A 26394-nucleotide genomic window follows, 5' to 3' on the forward strand; every position below is an offset into this window, starting at 1 on the left:
AACACACTGATTCCCGGACCGTCCACGAGCCGGATTGAGAAAGTGATTGGGCCAGATCCGGCCCCCAGGCCTTAGTTTGCCTACCCATGATATATCCTCTCAACCAGGGTTTGTTTCCCTGTTGACGAAAACAACCAGAGAAAGCAGAGATAAAAGCTGGCTCTCCCTGCTGCTCTGAGGCCCCTCCTTTCTCATCCTACAGAGAAGGGTCTCATGGGAACGAAATGTACAGCACCTTTTTTAAGTTTCTAAAACCTATGGGAGCACTGATCCTTCCAGGCCTCTTATCTCCCTGTGATCCTTCATTCCCATGATGACTAGAATACCCCCTAGAAGGAGTAAGCAAGACCTAGACATCTTGTTTATGTGACAATCCTCTTTGGTCCTGGCTTCCTTTTAAATTTCATATATGTGTTTGGAACAGCTGACTAGGTGTAATGCAGCTGGTCTTTTCTTGCTCACAGTGGAAGGGATCCTGCTGCAGGGAATTTGCAAAAGTGTTTAGTCCATGTAATCCCCATCCCAGAGTTCTTGCTTCCAGGGCCACTTGGCGCCCTAACCTCTGCCACATGGAGGTGGGTGGGCTGGCGGAAGTGCCACAACACGCAGGCAGAATGTCATTGGTATAGAAAGGAGACCAGCATAGCGTACGTCTATAATAAATTACATAATGGTTTATTTATGAAACCATGTAACAATGACAAATATTTCTCTGTTTTAGGCATGGTACCAAAATGGAACTGCAAAATAAGTTAAAAACCCAATGAACCATTAGAGTGGAAGTTGTAATTAATTAATCACTTAATTACTACTACTACTACTACTATTACTACTACCATTATTAATTAATTAAATGCACATCCCACCAGGCTGGTATATATACAAGTGATGCAATATCTTTAAAACAGTTCCAACCTATATGCAGACTGGGAAAGATTTCAACTTAAAAGGCTTGTTGGAAGAGGAAGGTCTTCAGTATTCGCTGAAAAGGCAATAGGGACATCTTCTTTCTAATATTTAACAGGAGGGAATTCCAAAGGGTAGGAGCCACAACATTAAAGGCATGATCCCTTTATTGTGCAGAACGGACCTCCTGATGAGATAGTATCTTTAGGAAGCCCTCACCTGAAAAGCACAGTGATTTCAGGTATCCTGGTCTAGGTATGTGAGGTGAGAATATTCTCTGGAGAAAATTCTCTGCTAGAAAATTCTCCTGGAGAATATTCTCCACAAACTGTAAATTCTAATGGAATAACCAGTTTTACAACCCACATTTTAAAAATCTAGTAAATAATAAGTCAAGCTGTGATATTGCCAGTGTAAGTAATGAATAATGTTTTGTTTTGTTTTGTTTTGTTTTGTTTTGTTTTGTTTTGTTTTGTTTTGTTTTGTTTTAATCCAGTTACATTACTGGGCATTGTGTCATTCACCATTGGCAGTTCTGAAATGTGAGCTACAGAAAACCGTTTTTGTTTTGTTTTAAAAATGCTGTTCATTTAATTTGATGAACATTTAAATTCGTATGTATTTCAACTATATGTAATAGCCTTTTTTTCTATTTTGGTGTGACCTTATTCTTAGCAATTCTATACCCTTGGCCATACAGTGTGATTTTTTTACAGAAAGTAGTTTTAATGCTTTATACACTTAAAGCCTATACAATTATGTGTAACAGCATGTGAGGTGGCCTTGATTTAAACAGTTGACGTTTCTATATTTTTATTTAGTGCCAGTAACTGGTTTTTGCAGTGCCATTCAATGGTACAAGGTGCCATTTACCAGAGATTGACATACTGAAATATATTATCATATAATGATAATATATTTAATGTTAATGGCTTCTTTTTTATATGTATGCATATAGTTTTGTTTATCAAGCTGTGTTTTAGTCACCAAAACAGTTATTAAGCATTAGAGCTATTAGAAGCACAAGACAGCCTATTTCTGAATTTACTTGTATCAAACCTTAACATGCCAATTGTATTTTTTGACTTGTCCTATAACATGTACATGTTCTAATGGAAAAATAAAATATGATTTGACTGAGTTTCCTTATACCAAACATGACAATTACTGGTGCCACCACCTTAGAATGGTTTAACTTTAACTATAAAATATGTTTTACTTTTTAATTTGATATTCTCCTATTTTAAATGAAAATTCTCTAATATTCTCATTAATCGAGAACATTCTCCAAAAGAATTTAACACCACTATCCTGGTCCCCTGCTGCATAGGGCTTTTATACACCAAAACCAGTACACTGAACCTAGCCCAGTCGCTAATCGGCAGTCGGTACAATTTTATCATCATCAGCATATCCTGCCCCAGTGAGCAGTCAAGCTGCTGCTATTTGCCCTTTCGCTGGGCACATTGGCTTAGAAAAAAGGCCAACTTATTTCGGATGAACTTATTTCCAAGAAAGCACAGGTCTCATTGTTACAGCCACTGTGGTGAATCTGCCTCTTGTTGGGTTGGGAACACCATTTTGAGCTAGTGCCCTCACATGCAGATCTGAAACCAGCTCCAGCCAAGGCTTGAAGTGTGGAGAGCTCAGCACTGGAGTTCTTCGTCTCAGCGCCAAACCTGGGAAACGTGTGAAACAGGATTAAAGCACACTGCCACAAAGCACCTTGCCTTTCCCTCATGACAGTCCTATCTCCACTTGCTTAAAATAATAAAAGAGCTGGAGGACCAGGGCAAACGGCACAGCATCCAACCATAACTCTGTTCTTACAATGTCACCAATGGCCCAACTGTGATTGCAGAAACAGCAGTGTGCGTCTGCACCAAATCATATCAATTGCCCTGACACAGAATGCCCTCCAGGCTGCCCCTTATGATATTGTGTTAAACCCTTCTGGCTCATTGGAGTCCTAAGGCTCTATCTCTGGCAGTCACGCACAGCAGCATTTTTTAGCAGATTTTTGTCCTATTTCCCCAAAACTTTTGATGTCTTCCATTCTTGAACGAATGGGAGGGGGATGAAGAGGGGAGGGAATAAAAGGAGGTTCAGGTATGTTCCTATGATGAATCAGCCAGAAATGCAGGCCAGGTCAATTCAACCGTATTGCACACAGCTTTGCCAATGTTCTGGTTCTGCTGCCCACATAGCTCCATTGTTTTCTGGCACACCATACCAGGCTGCTGTGAAAATCATTCCGATAATGCCAAAGAAGAATATATTATAAATTCAAATGGTGAGCTACCAGCAGGAGGTAGGAAAAGAAAGAAAAAGAGAACCGGGCTGTGAAGCGTTTGATGTTTTGGACTGTGTTTTTACAAGGTTTTACTGCGATATAAACAGATTTGGCATGATAATTGGTACAGGGATGAGAAGAGCAGAAAAATATGCAAAAAGCTCTTAGGGGAAGCACTTAGACGCAGAGACCCTTTTGCTGATTTACACGGGGACCAGTCTCATAAGACGGCGACCTTTGCGTGGCGGCTGTTGGAGGAGCGGTTTGTGGCTGCATTTGAGTCCTGAACCATCACTTCTACATAGGGAGCTCACATGCAGCCAAGAAGGTTTTTGTGATGGTCAATGGCACTTTTTCAAGTTGCTGCCATGGCAGAAATCACTCCACCTATTCTGAGAAATTCACACAAAAAGGACTTGATCCATACTGCATATGGATCATGGTAATGTCATATCCTCCAACATTGCTCTGATGAAAATAGGGACGTCCTATTCAACAACAACAACAACAACTATTATTATTATTATTATTATTATTATTATTCCCCCCTTTTGATTGGGTTGCCCCAGCCATTCTGACCAGCTTCCAACATACATGAAAACATAATAGAACATTAAACATTAAAAGAAAAACTTCCCAATATAATGCTGCTTTCAGATGGCTTGGGGGTTGCATAACTTTCTATCCTCCAATATTTCTCCGATGAAAATAGGGACGTGCTAAGGAAAAGCAGGACATTCCAGGATCAAATCAGAAACTGGGGTGGCTTCTGTAAATCTGGAACTGCCCCTACACACTTGGAGGGTGTGTAGTTTCTGAACCAGCTCTCTCACCCACTTTATTCCAAGAAATTAGGAATAGTCTAAGAGACACAATATTTTTATTTCATCTCATCTCATCTCATAAAAAGATAGCTACATGATTGACCTTCACCTTGTGATGAAATATCTGAGTTGAAGTCCTAGCTTAGGCATTGGCGGGGGGGGGCAAGGTTATAGGCAAAAGCAGGGAGCAGAGGAAGGACAAAGCAACAACAACAACCACAAAAACAACAACAACTGCTTAACATCTAAAAATCTCAAAGCAGTGTGCAAGAGAATAAAAAGCAAATGTCATTGTAATTGGTAAGATACAATAAAATTCATGACCCACAGCTCCTCTAGAATGGCTTGAGTGAAGTGTTCAGCATTTAGTGAAAACACAAAATCCTTGGCACATTCTTTTTTTTGGGGGGGGGGGGTGTTTCACATATCACTTCTCTCCCACCCAATGCCACCTAGCAGAAGAGAAGTGGCAGCTGAGGTTTTAAGATATGAGGTGGAATCTAAATGTGTAGTTCTGGCCTCAAGGTTACTCAGAGAGACAGAGTAATTTCCCCAAAGCCAATCTCCGCCAGCTTTATGGCCAAGCAGGAAATTGAATTGAGGGCTCCACGCACTGAACTACATTGGCTCTCTTTTAAGTTCTAAGATGCATAAATGCTCCTAAATGTTGTCCTCTGAGGTAAATGTTTATCTCAGAGTCTTCACCCTTTTGGTATGGTTGGACTTCTGTGGAAGAAAAAAACCCACACCAGTAAAAAATTACACTATCAATTGTGTGTGTTAGGAACAGTCAATTCCAGCCCTAGCAGCAAAAAGGTAGTACTAAGGGAATAGTATTACTAGTCAACATTAATGAGGAAAATGATGGCAGGGCTTAGGAGAGGAGAGAGAAAAAAATCACACAAACTGAACAAGTACCAATGGAGTCCACTTCAAATGCGTAAAATACCCCAAACACCAACATTGTGCCTGCTACGTTTCAGGTCAAAATGGTTTTATTTCAGGGGGTCCTTGCTTCATAAACGCTGTCCTAACATTTTCCACTGTTCACTCCTTCAGAAAGTTATGGATTCACCTTCACTGGAGGTTTTTAAGAAGGGGTTGGGTGGCCATTTGTCATGGATGCTTTAGTTGAGATTCCTGCATTGCTGGGGACTGGACCAGATGACCCTCGCAGTCCCTTCCAACTCTACAGTTCTGATTCTATTATTCTATTATTTTATTCTCTGTTGCTTTAATCTATGCTTTAGATGTTGATAGGGTAGATAGTGAGAGAAGATGGCCATCACCAGCAAACTGCTCCCCCACCAAGTTATCAATTTCCCAGTGGCATGTGAAAACAGAACAGTGGGCAGGGTGGTTTATTTGGCCGGATCCAGCAAGGAGGGGAATTTATTTCCAGCAGCAGAATTCAAATAGTATTACCCAATATGTATGGGTGCGCACGTGTAGATAGGTAAAATATCATGCACGCATACCAAGGCAACGCATTTTGATGTGCTATATATCTTCATCTATGCTCCCTGTGCTCAGAGAAGTAAAACGACATGTTTTCTAGAGCAGGGATAAATTAGAACCGCTGTGGGCGTGATCAGAATAGCATTCTCTCTCTACCCCCACCCCCAGCAAGTCTCCTCAGAAACTACTAAAGAGTTATCTGTATTTATTTCACAAAAGTGTGCACCTGGCGTAAATGTAATTTGACAGCAGAAACAAAGCCCTATTAAAACCTGACACACTATTATTAAAACACACTTCACAGAATACACTGAAAACTATCACAAACTAGTGTTGCATTAAGGTTAGGCAAGGTGATGGTCTTTAAAAAAAATCCTGGTGTGCATATGTTCTTCTTAGGTTTCTTTTATATTGTGATTATGAACCAGCTGGTGTTGACAGCTTCTCCTAAAAAAAAAAAAAAAACCTGGTAGGAAGTTTTACCCCCTTACCTATCTCTGTGCTTTCACATGTTTACAGAACACATATATAGAACAAACTGGCTGTGAAGTATTTGAAGAATATATTTGCAATAGGAATTTGTGAGAAGTGAGACCATTCAAGATGCCATCATATACCCACACACCTGGGAGAAGGACCCACTGTCAGGTGGCAGGGCAACCAACCCCCACAGCAGGTTGCCAGGAACAGATAAGACAAGGAAAAGTCCTTGCCGTCTGCTTTTTTATTTAATATTTACAGAGAGAGGCTTGGGAATGCAGCCTCTTGGAATAATGGCGTTGTCCTGAGTAAATCTCCCCTCCCCTTCTCTCCCACTTCCTCATTCATCATCTCTTCTATGAGTGGCGCTGAGACCTTTCCTCTCCTACTTTTAAGGCTTGTCGGGTTCTAGGAGATGGTGGGTCTGGAATAGTGATAACGTGTCACTATCTAGTGATAATGTGTCAGCCAGCTGCTCCAGCTCTGCCTCCTCCTCCTCTCCCATTATTTCCCAACTTTCCCTCTCATCTTCCTCTGAGCTGTGACCTCCCTCAAACCCCTGTTGTAATTCTGAACTGTCTTCTTCTTCTCTGGAAGGGTCAGGTCTCCACCATTCCTCCTCTGCCCAGTCCCTGACACCCACTGAATTCCATAAATTATTATTAATATAATATAATATAATATAATATAATATAATATAATATAATAGTTATAATTATATACTGCCCTTCATTCAAAGAGCACAGGGCAATTTGCAACGCAAATACTTCCAAGTAGACATGCACAAGATTGTGATGTTGGATGTTCTAGCAGGGAAAGAAGAATTTTATATTAGCCATATGCCAACCTCTTCCTCAACAAAACAAGGACTGCAGACCTATACCTATTTAAATAATGCAGCTAAAGTTACTTTCACACACCTGGCACCTGAGTGTTTAAATAGGATAGGGAGGAGTCTATCTTACTGTTTTTAATGCGTGGCCCTTTAAATGATAGCTCAGTTGTGCAAGATCCACTTTTCCATACAAGATGGAGCACAGCTTGTTTTCTCCTGCTCCGGAGGGTAGGACTCGAACCAACGGCTTCAAGTTGCAAGAAAGGAGATTCCGACTAAACGTCAGGAAGCACTTTCTGACAGTAAGAGCTATTCAACAGTGAAACGGTTTCCCTCAGGAGGTTGTAGGCCCTCCTTCCTTGGAGGTTTTTAAGCAGAGGTTGTGTGGTCATCTGTTATGGATGCTTTAGTTGAGATACCTGCACTGCAGGGGGTTGGACTAGATGACCATTGGGGGTCCCTTCCAACTCTACAATTCTATGATTCTATGTATAATCAAACTCAGCAGGTGTGAACCTAAGAACAGCCTTCCTGGATCAGACCTAAAATCCATCTCTTCCAGCATTTTTCCCCACAGTGGCCACCAAGTGTCTCTGGGAAACCCACAAGCAAGACATGAAGGAAAGCGCTTTCTCCCTCTTACTCTCCGGCAACCAGCACTGAGAGGCAAAGCACCCCTGAAGCTGGAAATAGCATACAGACACCATGATTAATAGCCACTGAGAGCTTTATGTGTCTGGTCTGGTCCTCTTTTAATGCTTTCTGTTTTTTTTAACAATCCAGTACGGTGTCTTGCGGCAGTTAACCCTGCGCACTGTTGTGTGAAAAATTACTCACTTGCTACCATCCTGAATCAATCGGTATCGCCGGATGACCACTAGGCACTACTATTATGAGAACAGAAGGGGGGGGGAACCTCCACTTTTCTCAAAACATGTATGATTTTATGAACCTCCATAATGCTCTCTCTTACCTGCCCTTCTCACATTTAAAAAGTGTTTCTCAAAGAGATCGTTCCGGCGTGCGTGTGCGTGTGTACACACAGCCCTCAACGTGTGTTGTGACAAATTAACTTTCTGTAAGTGAAAGTGAATCAAGGTACGAGCCACCTTCACGTCCAAAGGAGGTCCAGCAAAAAATTTTTAAAGCTAATTTAATTGCTGAAACATATTACCCCCAAATGCTTGAGCTTGAAATGATTTGATTCCTTATGGACATTATTAAAACACACAGATCTATTGTACATTTCAGGGACATTCTGTCAAACATTAGAATTTACTCTGGAATTAGCCAGGGACTTGATGTTTGAAGTCTGCAAATGAATGTAAATCAAGTTCAGAATGAGTATATTAAAATGATGATTTAAAAGCACTTCAAAGGCTAATTGAAAGCTGATTAATCTAAATTTTGTTTCATGTCTTTTGCCTTTGTACACTGAAAGTTATGGTAACTTCCCTGCAATCAGTGCTCCAGGAAAAAAACCCACAGATATATTATACACACGAACATGCTTCTCTTTGCTAATTTTTAAGTTCAAAAGAAAGAAGCTAAACTTTATACACATAAAAAATAATGTGTGCTTTCACAGCATGCTACATTTGCAACCAAAAGGCCAGAATATATATTAATTTTTTACTTCTGCGTGTATGTTTATGGGAAGTTACCACAGATTTTGATGGGGGCTTTTGCATTTTCAGCCCCATTCTAAACAAGGAAAGAGATGTTGGTTCTACTGAAGGTTCATATATTTTTAAGAACCAATAGGTCAATATATAACCATGTTCTCTCTGAACCAGGGATGGCAAACCTGCTTCAAACCTTGGTTAAGATGTGAAACCTAACTGGTGTCAGGGCTTTTCCCCCCAGTCAGAACTCAGTTCTGGCACTTCTCAGGTGGGCGCCATTGCCATTATAAGAGAACAAAGGAGGCGTTATTTTTGGCACCTCTTCTAGAAAAAATAGCTCTGGTTAGTATTAATTATGGTCAGCACTAGTGCAATAAACCATGGTTAAAACAAGTAAGGGGGAAGGGAAAGGGGGAAGGGGGAAGGGAGCACATAAGCCTGTGGTCCACACCAAAACTCTTAAGCATGGTAAAGTTTAGCAGCATTACATATACACTAGGCTCCAATATAAGCTTTCTCTTCCTTCTATTTAAGTGATGGAAGATAGGCAAGTACTGATTACTTTCATTTATTACTCCTGAGGCTGCATCATTTCTCTTTCAGGACTAAACTGCGGCAGTCCTTTTGCGCTTCAATGTGACCTGCATTAGAAAACTTATTATTCACTCCTATCCATAGTAAAAAAAAACAAACCCTGAAACTAATGCAGCTAGTAGTTAATTTCAAAAACATATCCTGCATTATCAGAGAACTGTAGGGGCTTCACAGGTCATCTACGCTAATTTCCTACTAAGAAGGAATGACTCCTACACTACCCATCCCTGCCAGCAGCTCATCTAGTCTCAGATTCAAATAACGCAGCAACAGCAAATTCTTCACAACTTCTCTAGTCTGATTCTTCTACTAGCCAAATCATGCCTATCATTAGAAAATCTTTCCTAATAGTCAACAAAGTGTTATGGCGCCCAAGCTTAAATCTATCATACAAATGTTAATCTGTCATACGGTTCCTCAAAGGCATTGGTGCACCTTCTTCTCTTCTCATGTTGGAGCAAATGAGGAAATCCTGTGTACGTGGGCATCACTGCCATAGCCATACTGAATGAATGCTATAACCCTTTTCAAATACACATTAGAAAAATGAAGAAAAAAACCTAAAACTTGTCCATCATCATAGGTGTTATGTATTCAGTGGTCTGTGTTTTCCTGAGCTTGAGTCTGGACTAAGGATCCTCAGTCCCTGTGTTCTGATTTGATACTTGATATCCAATCACAGAACATTTCAGGACTTGGGCCTCTGCCATTGGCCCTTAACCTCTGAGTCATGATTCACAGCTTTCAAGTTTAGACAGCCAATCACGGTGGGAGAGGGAGTGGCCCAGGCTTTCAGGAATGTATATAAGCAGTTGCTTGGCCCCTGCTGCCCAGTTATGCTAGTTCAATAAAGGTTCTTGCTGTTGTCACTGTGTCTTGCCTCGTGGGAACCCACCTACACTTCAATAAGATAGTCCTACACCCTGTGGTCACAGGTTAGATCTGACCATAAATGGGTGGGCTCTGTAGGCCAGAGTCTCTTGCCTCTTGTCAGTAATGTTGACATAGGGAAGACACATGATGCTACTGTGTTCAGAGTCGCCCCTCTCCCATGAGACATCACTGGCTGCCACTTGAGGAAGTGGTGGGTAGCAAAATGTCATGCATGATTTTGTTGAACCACATATCTTCATTAACTAAATGGTACTGGGAGGTGCGGGGGGGGGGGGGCTGTGGACTGGTAGCGTTCATTATAACGCGCAGTTTGGGCCTGAGACCCATTCATTTTCCGGAAAACTGAAGTAGCTTTCCAAAGTGAATTGCTTTAGCTCCGTTTCAGCCCAGGCTAGTCGGCAAAGGCGGAGGATAAATGAATCCCCAAAGCACTGCAAAACTTCCGCAGTAAAAATGTAAATGGATTATCTCCCCTATTAATATCTCACTAAACAGCCACACTTTAGAAGCAATCATTTATCTGTGGCTCACAACATAAAAGCTAAATGATATTTTCACCATGAATCATTGGGTTGCTCTAAGATGAGTGTAGATGGTGGGCTGGGCCTAACTCAGCAATCTCCTAGGAGGAAATAAAATATTCAGACCATCTTGCAAGTAGGCTTCTATTTGTCACTCTCTCCACCCCACCCACAACCACAGAACCAATTTGCAAGCAATACTTAATTTTCTGCCAACGTGACGGTTGGGTGCTAGCACTAAGGAGCATGAATGAGATTTGTTCTGATTGAGTTTTCAAAGGCACAAATACAAACCCGGAAGAACAGTCTTAACACTTCTACTGTATTGGGTTGATAACCCATATTTTTTTTAACCGTCCAAGCTACATAGCCCCAAAGGAAGATATATGCCACTATTACTGTGTCCTTATTCCTATTGCAGCCATGCAGTTGTCTGCTGCAAAGCACAACACTGCACAGGATAGAGCCCTACAGAACTTCATCTGCGTGTTCTTCAGGGCATGACACATTTCCTGTGGGTGTACAAAAGTTCTGGAAATGGTACCAAAAAAAGGAACCAAAATAATCAAGGGGTTGGTTTGAATTTCTGTATGTAAAAAGCTAAAATGATTTTAGCTGGTGGATTTTAAGATGGTTAAAGAAGGAGAACAGAAAGAGAAATCTTTGCCTCCCTCTCTCATAATGAAGGGGTCTTAGAGACTGCCTGTGGCCTGTGGCTGGAAACAGGATTCTGAACTAGGTGAACACACCATCTGATCCAGCAGGGCCTCTCTCAGGGTTCTTCGTATAAAAATAATTTGTTCTCTAGAGGCTAATCTATACTCATGGTTTATAACGTTAAGGAAGGGTTAAGGAATAGTTTGCGTAATGCAGATGGACACATTACACCCTACTTTTAACGTTCGTTTATATACTATTGAAATGTGACATCAGAGGGCGATGCGGAGGAACCAGCAATAGGAAAACTGTGTTTTTATGGAGAAAACAAGGTAAGAAGCACTTTTTAATTTACCAGTATGTCCTGTGTCGTTTTAGAAAGATATATCTAATAACATTCAGAGAGATCCAGGACTCAGCTACATTAGTAAAGAAAAAGTGTTTTATATGAGTTATAAAGCTGTGACACCAGATGGCGCTGTGGAGTCCCATCTTTCGCCAATGTGATTTCCCATAACAAAGTTTACAATGCGTTTTCCTGAAACACTTTTTTGATGTGTCTAGATCCAGCCCTAGTCTAGCACTTACTCAGATCTCAATAAACTTTGCCTGACCAAACTGAGGAGACTGTTTAATTATGAATCCAGTCTCACAAGACTATTTAGAGGCATGACACGTCCAGATATATTGTCGTAATACTTACCGTTTCTTAATGTGAAAAATGCTATATAGTAATTTCCAATGTTTGGGTGGCCGATATCTAAGAATTTTTGGGCCAATTCCCAGCAAGTGCCCATGGTGGAAAATGCATCAAGGTATGCCCAATAAAAGGGACATGGGTGGCGCTGTGGGTTAAACCACAGAGCCTAGGACTTGCTGATCAGAAGGTCGGCAGTTCGAATCCCCACAATGGGGTGAGCTCCCGTTGCTCAGTCCCTGCTCCTGCCAACCTAGCAGTTCGAAAGCATGTCAAAGTGCAAGTAGATAAATAGGTACCGCTCCGGCGGGAAGGAAAACGGCGTTTCCGTGCGCTGCTCTGGTTCGCCAGAAGCGGCTCAGTCATGCTGGCCACATGACCCGGAAGCTGTACACCGGCTCTCTCGGCCAGTAAAGCGAGATGAGTGCCGCAACCCCAGAGTCGGCCACAACTGGACCAAATGGTCAGGGGTCCCTTTACCTTTACCTATGCCCAATAAACTGCTATCTTACACCACTATTACTTAGCAACTTTCCAAGGATTATTTGCGCATAGTAAAGTGATATTCAACAGCCCTGAGGGAAGGATGGGATTGGGTGGCTCCAACTTCTAATTGCATGTTGATCTAAGCAGGAGAGCAGCAACAACAGGAAGCGAAAGGTGGATAAAGATCTCCCAGTATAGGCTGCCGGACCCAGCACGACTGTTTAAGATTCACTATCCCTTCCCTGGGCAACTCCAAAGAGTTGCATCTGAAATAGAATCCGCTGCTCCAACCTTGAATTGTAAAACTCACAAAAACAAAATAAAACTGCTATCCTGTTATCTGTGCAAACCAGCATTGTATTAACAACGTGTTATGCCAAGTGATATTTAGCTGACACTTTCTCCGAATGAACGGAATCAGAAAAACTCTGTGTCTCTATCGAGAATATATTAGTCATGCAATGGTGGATTAATCAGTTTGCAATGAATATAGAGTACATGTCAGTCCTTGAACAATGTGCAAATTATTTGAACACACTGCTACAGACGGGAGAGTTTTTTTATTACATTGTGATATGCATCAGCGAAATGGAAACACTCGTGTTTTAGCTTTGCCGCTTCACGATTTTTAGCTGTTTCCAAACAATTACTCCCTGAGAGAGGGAGAGAGAGCCTCCCTGGAATTGCGTGGGTGCCCAATAATCAAAATAGAGGAATATTACAAAGGAAAGGAGGTGGGTATACCTCTTGAGAGGCACTTTTGGTTAGTGGCATCTATGCTGCTGTTCTGCAATTCCATTTTCAGGAGTTCCACCACTTGCTGGGCTGGTGTTGTTCAATTAGTTTAGTCACAGCTATGGAGTCCCTCTGGGAAAACCACAGTATCTGGAAAGTGGCAATAGTGGACAATTCTGTTTCCTGTTGTGTCCTCTGATAGTTACTGCCACTTCACTGCAAATGCTGAAAAGGAAGACTTCTTGCCCACTAAGAGCCATGACTGTGCCTGCACATCATTTGATTTTGGGAAGGTGATGGCATCAGGTGTCACAGGTACCTGTTGGGTGAGGCTGTTAGCACAGATAAACCCATGGACATAAATCCATGCGATTTTAAATCTCCCACTGTTTGAAAATACTGTCCATCAGTTTATTTATTTCTTTTTACCTTTGGAAATTGTGCACTCAGTCTCTCTAGTGCATGGTCAAACACACACACACACATCCCTCTCTTACAATCTTTTTTCAAAAGCAACAATAATGAAAAGAGCTATTTTCCCATGCCACACACACACACAAAGTTGCTAGTGAAAAGTCAAATCATGACCACAATAAAGGATGAATTGAGTGTTTAAGTAAATGGTGACAGTGGGAGAGAAGTGAAAGGAATGCAGGAAATAATCTTAGATAAGCAGAGCAACAGCACCAATCCTTCACCCTGCATCTGCAGAGAGAGGGCTGAGATTTGAAAAATATGAGCAGACAGTGAAGTGGATGGATTTAAGGGAGAATGATTGCACTGTGGGTTCATCATACGAGTTTAGCTTCGAGTTGTGGTTGGTTTTAAAAGCTGCTTACCTAAGATGCAGCAAAATTAAAATAATGTGTGTATATGCAAAGGCACTTGTGCATATGTAGAATACAGGATTCTGTGTGCATATGTATTTTACACAACAGTCAGTTCCACATACTAGAATTTCTATAAAGAGGAATATGATACATTTTTCTATTTCCCTGTACAGTGTCACGCCAATATCACTGTAGAATAAATGTTTTTTGGGAGTGGGGGAGGATGCCAGAGAAGGCAGAATGTATTTCAGCAAAAACAATTGATCCTTTCGCTTGAGGGCTTGAAAGAGGATTTTTGAAGAGATAACAAAACCAAAAAAGAGAGTGTGTGTGTGTGTGTGTTGTAAGGCTACATAACCCAAAGTAGCTTAATTAGATAGTGGTGTGCAAAGCAAACTATGGCAAAGATAAGAATATCTTCTTTGTGGCATTTGTGCCTGTTCTTTTGGGCAATTTAGGATTGATCTGGCCCCTGGAAAATGCAGCACCGAGAATGGCTCCATGGATGCAAACACGGTAAAAATTGCTTCTGACCTGGTGGCTTCTGTGCTTAAAAGTTGTCATATCCTGGGAGCGACCTGACATTTCTACAAGCTCAGCAGCACATTTCTTAGCCCCCAGAACTGCCAACTGCAATCCAGCCCAAAGTTTAGGCACACTACTCATTTTCTACTGAGCCTCAAATTATGGCTGCTACGAGGAAATTCAATGTACAGTGGTACCTCGGGTTACATACGGTTCAGGTTACACATGCTTCAGCTTACAGTCTCTGCTAACCCAGAAATAATACCTCAGGCTAAAAACTTTGCTTCAGGATGAGAACAGAAATCGTGCTCCAGCGGCACGGCGGCAGCAGGAGGCCCCATTAGCTAAAGTGGTGCTTCAGGTTAAGAACAGTTTCAGGTTAAGAACCAACCTCCGGAACGAATTAAGTACTTAACCCGAGGTACCACTGTAGTAATATATTAGCACAGTCTGCCAGGTGACTCCATACCTCTGCCATATATTTTTGTTAGCAGCTAAAGGCGGCTGTTCCAAGTGACTTCTCTGTGGATAGTGCCATTATATAGTTTCGTCATTAGGTGGCTCTAGACTTATTTGCATCTTAGCGGAGCCAGGAGTTGCCAATTGTGGTTATGTTCCTGTTGGAGAGGGACAACAAAGTTCTTGCTTAGCCTCCTGACTTGTGTCTTTTGTGTGGCGTTTGTAATATGTAGACTGGTCCAATGGGGCAGCTCTCAGAAATCAACGATTTTCACACATAGCAGTGATGAGCCTGTGGTTTTCCATATGTTGTAGACCAGCTACCTCTGGAAGGCTACAGGTTTGCCATCCCTAACACATAGCAGCCAATTTGTTGCTGCTTTTTTTTCTTTATTAAACCTCATTGTGTGTATTCAAAACAGGGAACGAGGAATATCACCTTCCTGAGATGTTTTCAGTCTTTAATACACATAAAACGAACTAGGCACTTAGCACTGTCAGTATTAAAAAAAGTCTCTTGTTTGACATCAACTCTGCCCACCGGAAAGCAGTGCAGTATTCAAAAGCTAGAGAGAATGTTCAGCTTCTCACCCTCACATGTCAAGTCCCATCAGATTATCCGAAAAGGTTTTTTTAAAAAAGGAAATTTAAAAAGAAATTAGGCAGGCCTATTCACAAGGGAATGTTTTGTGAAGAGAAAACTCTTGAATTATAAGACAAGCAAGGTTTCCTCCCATAAAAGAGCTTTGCTTTACAGGGACCTTGAAAAAGCTCAAGCTGAAACACAGTAGTAAAGGCAAATGGAATTCTGATATACTTTATGGCGTACTTAAAGTGAATGCAAACCTCCACACCATATAATAAACAAGGGGGGGGGGTTGTTTGTTATAAAAGCCAACTCATCCACTCATGTTGGACAGAAGGACATGATTTTTTCTGTATCCATTTGAACATTAAGGAAGGTGCTAATGGCCACTTCAAACAATATGACTACCATACTGATGCTTTATCTATGTGTGTGTGTATACCTTGGTTTTATTGTATTTTATGTTGTAAGCCGCCTTGAGAAATTTTATGAAAATGCGTATCATAACCTTTCAAATAAATACATAAATACCATGTAAAGGTTGCTTGAAACATTACACGGTTCCTCCGTGATGCAAGCTGTTTTATGAGGTCTAGCTTCTACTATGAACCTGCTGCAATAAAATACAGTGGTACCTTGGGTTAAGAACTTAATTCGTTCCAGAGGTCCGTTCTTAACCTGAGGCACGCTTTCGCTAATGGGGCCTCCTGCTGCCGCTGCGCCGCTGGCGTGAGATGTGAGATTTCCGTTCTTATTCTGGGGCAAAGTTCTTAACCTGGAGCAACCACTTCTTGGTTAGCGGAGTTTGTAACCCGAAGCGTCTGTAACTCAAAGTGTCTGTAGCGCAAGGTACAACTGTATTCCAGTATGGCAAGGAACAGGTGGGATTCAGCAAAACTGTGCCAACGAGCAATCTTGTCTTAATAACAATAACTATAATCAGGGCTTTTTTTCCAGCTGGAACTCAGTTCCGGCACCACTCAGGTGAACACCGTTGCCATTATAAGAGAACAGGTAGGCTTCATGGTGAGTTCTGGCACCTCCTTTTCTAGAAAAATAGCACTGATAGTATTATTAATAATAATAATAATAATAATATGCTGCCCATCTGACTGGGTTGCCCATAAATGATAGCACAAGCATTGCAAACACCTCTAAAAGGATACTGCCATTCTAGAGATAAAAGAGGCTCAGAAAAGGAACTGGCCTGCAAAGCCAAAGAACTCAATACTGAGCTTGATTAATTCATAGTCCGGCTCTGCTTAAGGAAGTCTTCTATCTTCTTTAGTTAATGGTCTGGCCTATGTAACTTAGAACCCACCAAGCTGAATGCAGCCTTCCAGCTCACCTACTGAGGTCTCAATAAATTTTCTGTTTTTGTTAAGTACCCATAACTATAAATTTAGTGGCCTGGTAGGCCACTGTGCAGTGGGCCACATTTGACTTGGTGGATCGCAAGTTGTAGAGGATTGCAACAGGAGAAAAAGCATGGGGGCAATTGGCCACAACTAACCACACACTAGATTTGGCAATATTTCTCTATTTTTTCTACTCAGAGACAGGAACAGACACCATTCCTAATATCGCAGCTGTCTTTTTTGCCGTTCCACTTCCCTGCTTATTCTTCCCTTCCCCCAAATTTGCTTCTAACTAGATCAAGCAGACGTTTGGAATGATTATCAGGACACAATAAAAGGCTGAAAATTAGTCATTTGGCTTAAAAGAGAAAGAAAACACACCTCATATCTGAAGGGGCACCGTGTCCTCACAACATTTAAGGATTACAGGATGACAGAGCAGATTTGATTTATACTCTCTGTGCAGTTTGCATTAAAACTAACCTGTCTTTAAGGATGATTGTTTTTGGCACAGAAAAAAGGTGAAACAGTTAATTTCAAAAAAAGCATAAAAGGAACTTGGGAGAGTGGGGGGATATTCAAACTCACAACTGTATCCATTTTCATAATATATATCAAGCTGTAATTGCAAGATTGTAAGCGATGATTTGCTGCACCCCTGGCTCCCCAACCTCAGCACCTCAGCAGTGGGGAATGTGGCTCTTAGGATGAAAAAGTTTGCCCATCCCTGCCTTACATGACTGGTGGCGGATACTGAAGTGAGATGGGCCGCTTCACGCTCCTTAACAACAGCCCCAACCCTTTCAGGCTGAGCACCTGCTGTGCTGTCTGTGAAGACGAAAGAGAATGCCTATACATGAAATCATACACCATAATAAATGCCCTTTTCATTCAGGCACTACCTGTTAAGCACTAAAGCGCCAAGCCAGGTGCAGAGGATGGCTCCCTTGCTACGCTCGGGGACACTTGTTTTCTCAATGCATATGCTCCCTGAGAATCATAATGTGCTCAGAGAGGTGAAGAACGTAACTTATCAGAGGAGCTTATCAGAGCTTGCAGGGCAGCAGCTGAAGAAGAAGCAAAAAGGGTTTTCTTGTGTGTGTGTTTCTTTGTGGCTGATTAGCTGCTCTCCCTGTGCAAAGGTCAGAGGGGGCAGGGTTTCTGTTGAGGCAGGTGATTAGCTGTGGGAGGAGCTTATCAGAGCTTGCAGGGCAGCGGCGCGCGCCTAGCGGCACGCGCAGTTTGATCCATCTTTTAGATTTAGGGGAGCTAGTCTCAAACGTTTGTTGGGGGAGACCTAGGTTTTTTGGGGGGAGTTATTTGTCCTGTCTTCACGCTTTTTATGATGGAGGACCGCTGTAGCCACCCCCAACAACACGTTCTCAAGATGGAGAGGGAGGGAACAGCTGCAGTCGCCTGCGGTTCCTGCGCAATGTTTGCAATCTTGCCCAAGGTTGCAGGCAGCTTTACCTGCAGCAATTGCATGTTGATTGCCCTCTTAGAAGACAAAGTCCAGCAACTGGAGGAACATGTAGCTATGCTCCAAAGAATTAGAGAGCTGGAGCTCTTCTTGGAAGCAACAGAGCACACCGTCTCCACCAAGGAGGAGACAGGGGACTCCCCTGAGGAGGCTAGTTCACCAACGCAGGAGCCAGATATATGGAGAAACGTGACTCAAAGAAGTAGGAGGCCCAGGGTTCGCTCTGATTGTTTAGAAATACACAATCGCTTTGAGGTCCTCTCCCCTAGCATGGAAGACGAAGAGCAGACTCCATTTGAGGATCTCTCCCTCATTACAGTCGATCAGGTATATGAAGACGAGCAGCAAAGTCAGTCCTCAGGGAATGTGCAGGCGACCTTGGAACGGACAGCTCACGGAAGAACCCCGACCAAACCTAAGAGGAGGCGTGTAGTGGTGATAGGGGATTCCCTACTGAGGGGAACAGAAGCAGTGATCTGTGGGCCTGACAAGATGTCTCGGGAAGTGTGCTGTCTCCCCGAGGCTAAGATCCAAGATGTAACTGAACGACTGCAAGGAATCATAAAACCCACTGACAAATACCCCTTCCTCTTGATTCATGTGGGAACCAATGACACTGCAAGCAATAGCCTCCAGAAGATCAAAAGAGACTACGAGGCTCTGGGCAGGAAATTGAAGCAATTAAATGCACAAATTGTCATCTCATCTGTCCTCCCAGTTGAACGACGTGGCCCAGGGAGAGAGGGAAAAATAGTGGAAGTGAACAGCTGGCTTCGCAAATGGTGTAAACAGGAACGGTTTGGATTCTTAGATCACGGACTGCAGTTTCTTGAAGATGGACTTCTGGCAAGCGATGGGCTGTACCTCACAACAGTTGGGAGGAATGTTTTTGCCAAAAATCTCAGAAACTTCATCAGGAGGGCTTTAAACTGACTAATGTGAGGGAGGCAGACAGTGCTCCTGAAGGTAGGAGTCTATCAATTGATGAAGATGATCATCCAAATGTCATAGACCAAATGGAGCAAACAGCACACAGACCTAGTGGTGGGAGGAAAAAATCCTTAAATAAGAGACACGGGGGAATGATTAATGGACTTCAATGTCTGTACACTAATGCGCAAAGCATGGGAAATAAACAAGATGAGCTTGAGCTCTTGGTACAGCAAACTAAATATGACATAATAGGCATCACTGAAACCTGGTGGGATAAGTCCCACGATTGGAATATAATAATGGAGGGATACAATCTATTTCAGAGAAACAGACCAGACAAGAAAGGAGGAGGAGTGGCGTTATATGTCAGGGATGTGTATACCTGTGAAGAGATCCAAGATTTAGAACCTCAAAGCCAATTTGACCATTTGGGTCAAAATTAAGGGAGAGAAGAATAACAGTGACCTCATTGTGGGAGTTTACTATAGATCCCCAAGCCAAACGGAGGACATAGATGATGCCTTCCTGGAACAGATGGCTAAGCATGCAAAAGGAAGGGAGATAGTAGTAATGGGGGACTTCAATTACCCGGATATTTGTTGGATGTCAAACTCAGCCAAGAGCATAAGGTCAAACAGATTCCTCACTGGCCTTGCAGACAACTTCGTTGTCCAGAAAGTGGGAGAAGCAACAGGAGGAACAGCTGTTTTAGATCTGGTCCTAACCAATGTTGATGACCTGGTTAGTGGGGTAGAAGTGGAAGGATCATTAGGCGCGAGTGATCATGCTCTTCTGAAGTTTACTATACAGCGGAAAGGAGCAGCCAAGCATACTAGGACTCAATTTCTTGACTTTAAGAAAGCCGACTTCATAAAACTTAGGGAAGTGCTGGGTGAGATCCCATGGACAGTAATACTAAAAGGAAAGGGAGTTCATGATGGCCGGGAGTTTCTTAAGAGGGAGATAGTAAAAGCACAACTTCAGGCAATACCAATGAGATGGAAACATGGAAGGTGCCTAAAGAAGCCAGGGTGGCTATCTAAAGAACTTTTAACCGAGTTAAGATTAAAAAAGGATGTGTACAAAAAATGGAAAAGGGGGGAAACCACCAAAGAGGAATTCAAACAAATAGCCAGCACGTGTAGACACAAAGTCAGAAAAGCTAAAGCACAGAATGAACTCAGGCTTGCTAGAGAGGTTAAAAGCAACAAAAAAGGCTTTTATGGGTATGTTCGTAGCAAAAGGAAGAACAAAGAAACAGTGGGGTCACTCAGAGGAGAAGATGGTGAAATGCAAACAGGGGACACAGAAAGGGCTGAACTCCTCAATGCCTTCTTTGCCTCAGTCTTCTCCGATAAAGAAAACAATGCCCGACCTGAAGAATTTGGAGTAAATGATTCAGCAAAGGAAACACAGCCCAGAATAACTAAGGAGATAGTACAAGAATACTTGGCTAGTTTAGATGTATTCAAGTCTCCAGGGCCAGATGAACTGCATCCAAGAGTATTAAAAGAACTGGCAGATGTGATCTCAGAACCACTGGCAGTCATCTTTGAGAATTCCTGGAGAACAGGCGAAGTCCCGGCAGATTGGAGGAGGGCAAACAGTCTGTGAGCACCTAGAAAGGAATGCTGTGATCACCAATAGTCAGCATGGATTTCTAAAAAATAAGTCATGTCAGACTAACCTGATCTCGTTTTTTGACAGAATTACAAGCCTGGCAAATGAAGGGAACGCAGTGGATGTAGCCTACCTTGATTTCAGCAAGGCATTTGACAAAGTGCCCCATGATATTCTTGTAAAGAAGCTGGTAAAATGCGGTCTTGACTATGCTACCACTCAGTGGATTTGTAACTGGCTGACTGACCGAACCCAAAGGGTGCTCATCAATGGTTCCTCTTCATCCTGGAGAAGAGTGACTAGTGGGGTGCCACAGGGTTCTGTCTTGGGCCCGGTCTTATTCAACATCTTTATCAACGACTTGGATGATGGACTCAAGGGCATCCTGATCAAATTTGAAGATGACACCAAACTGGGAGGGGTGGCTAACACCCCAGAGGACAGGATCACACTTCAAAACGACCTTGACAGATTAGAGAACTGGGCCAAAACAAACAAGATGAATTTTAACAGGGAGAAATGTAAAGTATTGCACTTGGGCAAAAAAAATGAGAGGCACAAATACAAGATGGGTGACACCTGGCTTGAGAGCAGTACATGTGAAAAGGATCTAGGAGTCTTGGTTGACCACAAACTTGACATGAGCCAACAGTGTGACGCGGCAGCTAAAAAAGCCAATGCAATTCTGGGCTGCATCAATGGGAGTATAGCATCTAGATCAAGGGAAGTAATAGTGCCACTGTATTCTGCTCTGGTCAGACCTCACCTGGTTTACTGTGTCCAGTTCTGGGCACCACAGTTGAAGAAGGACACTGACAAACTGGAATGTGTCCAGAGGAGGGCAACCAAAATGGTCAAAGGCCTGGAAACGATGCCTTATGAGGAACGGCTAAGGGAGCTGGGCATGTTTAGCCTGGAGAAGAGGAGGTTAAGGGGTGATATGATAGCCATGTTCAAATATATAAAAGGATGTCACATAGAGGAGGGACAAAGGTTGTTTTCTGCTGCTCCAGAGAAGCGGACACGGAGCAATGGATCCAAACTACAAGAAAGAAGATTCCACCTAAACATTAGGAAGAACTTCCTGACAGTAAGAGCTGTTCGACAGTGGAATTTGCTGCCAAGGAGTGTGGTGGAGTCTCCTTCTTTGGAGGTCTTTAAGCAGAGGCTTGACAACCATATGTCAGGAGTGCTCTGATGGTGTTTCCTGCTTGGCAGGGGGTTGGACTCGATGGCCCTTGTGGTCTCTTCCAACTCTATGATTCTATGATTCATTTCTTTTCACGGAGCAAAAGGTTCGCTGAGCCACACGCTCAAATGGTCCAAGATCTTCTGTGGCATTTTCCAAAGTACTGCTCAGGAAATATGCCTGGTGTGATTTATTCAGTGCTTTTAGCAGGCAATGGTCTGGTTAAAAGTAATCAAACAAGGGACATGAGGGACCAAGCTCCCACAACTGTGGCCATTTCTCTTGCCCTTCTTCCTTTCCCCACTCTCTAATGCCCTATGGTAAGCTTTGCAAACCTTGTGCTCTCAGGATGTTTTGGACTACAACTTCCATCAGCTGCAGCCAGCTCAGTTGTACTGGCTGGAATTGATGGGAGTAGTTGTCCAAAACATCTGGAGAGCACTGGATTGGTGAGGGACACCCTATGGCAGCCTTTCTCAGCCTTGGGTCCCCAGATTTTATTGGAGTAAACTCCCATCATCCTTGACCACTGGTCCTGCTAGCTAGGGATGATGGGAGTTGTAGTCCAGAAACATCTGGAAACCCAAGGATGAGAAAGGCTGCCGTATGGTATAAGTTTCTTAAGGGATGTATGAATCTGTCAATTTCAGTTTTGCTCAGTTTCTCATTTTACCAGCCTTGTTCAATTTTCCACATTTCCAGAGCAGCCTGCATATATGACATAAATCCTCAGGAAAATTCATCAGCATTATCATGCAAATTTCTCTTAATATACACATTTTTGCATGCAGTTTTGACTAATATACACTGTTTTGCAAGCAATTTCCTCTAAAATATTGTATTCTTATTTGTTGTTTTCACTAATGTATGCATTTTCAAGCATGCTTTCAACAAATATACACATATTTGTACACATTTTCTGGCTGGACAACTGAACTGCAAAATTCAGAGAAATGCTAATTTCAGATAGCTGTGTTTCAGCTTGTGTATTGGTTTGAAAAGTATGCACTAGATAGTTTCTCATTACAATGCAAACAAAAATGAATTTATCCCCCATCCCTATCCCTATTGCAGCAGATAATTACATGGGTATGAGAGTTTAGAAGTACTGAGTGCAGAATACTAAAGCAGGGGAAATACTTTGTAAATAGACATTAAACAGCACTCTCTGAAAGGATCCAAAGTCAGCTATTGTTAAAAGAGGAGTTCTGAAACTCACAGTGGTAACTGTGAGAGGGAACGAACGTACTTCTGGCCCCATTATAAATTTTAGACCTCAGTAATTCTTCTCCCTCTCTGCTTCCATTCCTTCCTCCAACATGCAGTGCACAGAGCTTTTCTATTACAACATCTTCTGTCTCTCTGAAGAGGCTGCTCAGATGTTTCATCAACAATAAGTTCATTTTACAGGCACCCACTTGAAGACCCACAGTTCTTCCTGAACATAAAAAGGGAGACATCCCGAAGGGTGTCTGGGGAGACAGAAGTGGGCGAATAATGCTGGTGTCAGTCACTCATCCGTTATGTGATTAAAGGATGTTCTTTTCAAGAATTATAGGCTAGATACCAGCAACAGAGCATTTACCTTAACCAGGCTGTATTTACAGCATCTTAGAAAGAACCAAACTCTTATGGAGACCTGATGCACCACTGATGCCTTCTTCAGTGGAAGCCTAATGAGTTGAGTTGCTGATGTGGTTATGGATCTCTGAATGCCCGGAGAGTGGTCTCTTCGTGGCACAACACCCAGAGAAATATATTTGAGAATTGCTATTGAATTCTTAGTGCATGCCCAGATGGTGTCTGCTTGCACTCTCAAGTCTGGTATTGTGGCACCCAACCAGAAGTGTGGAAGATTCTGAAAGGTAAAGCTTTACAGGACATTGCCTTGCTCACTATAGGAAGATACCTTACATCCACCTCTCCACCATGCATGGAGTTATGATGTGACATTAATGAATCAATTGTGTGGGTGTTGTTGTGTTCAAATAATAATAATAATAATAATAATAATAATAATATATAATCATAACAATTTATTATTTATACCCTGCCCATCCAGCTGGGTTTCCCCAGCCACTTTGGGTGGCTTCCAACAAATATTAAAATACAATAGTCTGTTAAATATTAAAACACCAATATTCTAGATGCAGGTTACATGGACTAATCGTCTAGAAATGTGCTGCAGAAAGGCATCCCCCAGTTCCTGTTTATATGATCAAGAGTCTAAGGTACTGGAAGAACATTCTGTTGCTTAATAGGATTCTTTTCTTGGTGAGTCCTCAGGGGTTTCTCAGGGGTAGTTACAATCTATCAGCTAAATATGAATTTTTGTATACGCCGCAATAGTAAAACACAATATTAACCCAATTGATCATTACAATAACTATAACAGTCAATCACCTCAATGTGTGCTTAGCCAAGTGGTTTCGTTGTTACCTTTGCCTGTTGTTTTAAAGATGGCGATTTAACATTCCAGATTAAAATTTTCCAACCAGGGGGCATCCATTACTCATGAACAGGGGCTGACCTCGAAAGTACATTCAACTGCAAATGTAACATCAGGCCAGTTATTATATGTTTATGGTGGTGATTTAGGGCTGGATTTATAGGAATAACTGGGTGGCCTTTGCTCAGATATAAGCTCCAAGTCACAACGGGCTTTACCACCCTCAAACTTTCTAGAGCTCATTCATTTCCACCGCCTGCCCCCAGTAATCTCAGCTTACATTTTATGAGGGCAAAAGTACACATTATTGCAGCAAATACAGATCCCCAAAGCCCCCATTGCTCAGGCAATGGCAGTTTGGGGGCAGTGGGGCACTCTCAGAGAAAAAATGACAGAAGGGAAGAAGTTGCTTAAGCGGGTGGCGCTGTGGGTTAAACCACAGAGCCTAGGGCTTGCTGATCAGAAGGTCGGCGTTCGAATCCCCGCGACGGGGTGAGCTCCCATTGCTCGGTCCCTGCTCCTGCCAACCTAGCAGTTCGAAAGGACGTCAAAGTGCAAGTAGATAAATAGGTATCGTTCTGGCGGGAAGGTAAATGGCGTTTCCGTGCGCTGCTCTGGTTCGCCAAAAGCGGCTTAGTCATGCTGGCCACATGACCCGGAAACTGTATGCCGGCTTCCTTGGCCAATAAAGCGAGATGAGCGCCGCAACCCCAGAGTCAGCCACGACTGGACCTAATGGTCAGGGGTCCCTTTACCTTTACCCACCAGTTATCTTCCGCAAACTCCGCCCTTCCACCACTATCCCTGGTTTATTTCTGGTCTCTGAGCTTTAGCTGGGGAAAAAACAGTTGTGGGAAGAGGATGTGGGAAAGAACTGTCAGGCAGAGGAAATGTTAAATATTCCCTCCTGGGCGTTGGTTTCCCTTTGCAAATGCTCGTCACCCCTAGGTGAACATTAACCTTACAAGGCAAGCACAAGTTTGGGGATCTCACGATCCCCTCCTTAAAGCTCATTTTGGCCGGTTGCATGCTAGTATACAACAAAGGTCCATATAGTTAAAGCTATGGTTTTCCCAGTAGTGATGTATGGAAATGAGAGCTGTACCATAAAGAAGGCTGATCGCAGAAGAATTGATGCTTTTGAATTATGGTGCTAGAGGAGACTCTTGAGAGTCCCATGGACTGCAAGAAGGTCAAACCTATCCATTCTGAAGGAAATCAGCCCTGAGTGCTCACTGGAAGGACAGATCCTGAAGCTGGAACTCCAATATTTTGGCCACCTCATGAGAAGAGAAGACTCCCTGGAAAAGACCCTGATGTTGGGAAAGATAGAGGCCACAAGGAGAAGGGGACGACAGAGGACGAGATGGTGGACAGTGTTCTTGAAGCTACCAGCATGAGTTTGACCAAACTGCGGGGGGCAGTGGAAGACAGGAGTGCCTGGTGTGCTCTGGTCCATGGGGTCACAAAGAGTCGGACACAACTAAACAACAACAACATGCTGGGTCCTGATGTGTACTACTAATGCAGGCAACGGTCTCCTTAGTCCAGAAAGACCAGCTGGGGAAAAATACACACACATTGTCCATCAGGGACAGCTTTTTGATGAAAGGCTAAAGCTCTCCCTTGTGCTGCGTGAATGCCAGCGACAACATTCACGTTCATCTGTTCTTTCTTCCCCTAAAGGTAACAGCAGGACATGCATCCTTGGATGCAGGGATCACCATGGGAATTAGGGTATTTAACAAATCATACACTAAACAGCTGACTCCTGCGGATGCCTGAATAAAACGGGCAGAGCACAGCTGCCACCCGTCATACGCCTCTTCGAACACTATCCTTCATTACAAGCACATTTGGACCTTCTCCTATCAAGCACCAAGCACAGAGCATCGCTTTTACCTGGAAAGAGATCGCTTGAGCTCCCATCCCCTCAGAATCACTCATTTGTGATTATCGG

General features: G+C 42.7%; 2 protein-coding genes and 1 long non-coding RNA gene across 4 annotated transcripts in view; 1 reads left to right on the forward strand and 2 right to left on the reverse strand.

Annotated features, from left to right (window-relative positions):
- LOC308481798 (uncharacterized protein) overlaps positions 1 to 20790 on the forward strand; it is a gene marked incomplete at its 3' end in the record, with an annotated part of 231645 nt that extends 210855 nt beyond the window's left edge. The window contains exon 2 of the mRNA XM_081014502.1: positions 19745 to 20790. Coding sequence (XP_080870628.1) covers positions 19747 to 20790 — 1044 coding nt within the window. The 5' untranslated portion in view covers positions 19745 to 19746. The remainder of the gene's footprint in view (positions 1 to 19744) is intronic.
- FARS2 (phenylalanyl-tRNA synthetase 2, mitochondrial) overlaps positions 1 to 26394 on the reverse strand; it is a 201408-nt gene that overhangs the window by 28556 nt on the left and 146458 nt on the right. The gene's annotated exons all lie outside the window — the stretch shown is intronic.
- On the reverse strand, positions 1611 to 22024 carry LOC308482211. The gene is made up of 2 exons (XR_013989154.1): positions 21860 to 22024; positions 1611 to 1997 (listed from the first exon to the last, which is right to left on the reverse strand). It is a non-coding gene; the product is annotated as an uncharacterized lncRNA (long non-coding RNA).

This window comes from Podarcis pityusensis (assembly GCF_964106645.2).
Source record: "Podarcis pityusensis genome assembly, chromosome: 7".
Lineage (NCBI taxonomy): Eukaryota > Metazoa > Chordata > Lepidosauria > Squamata > Lacertidae > Podarcis > Podarcis pityusensis.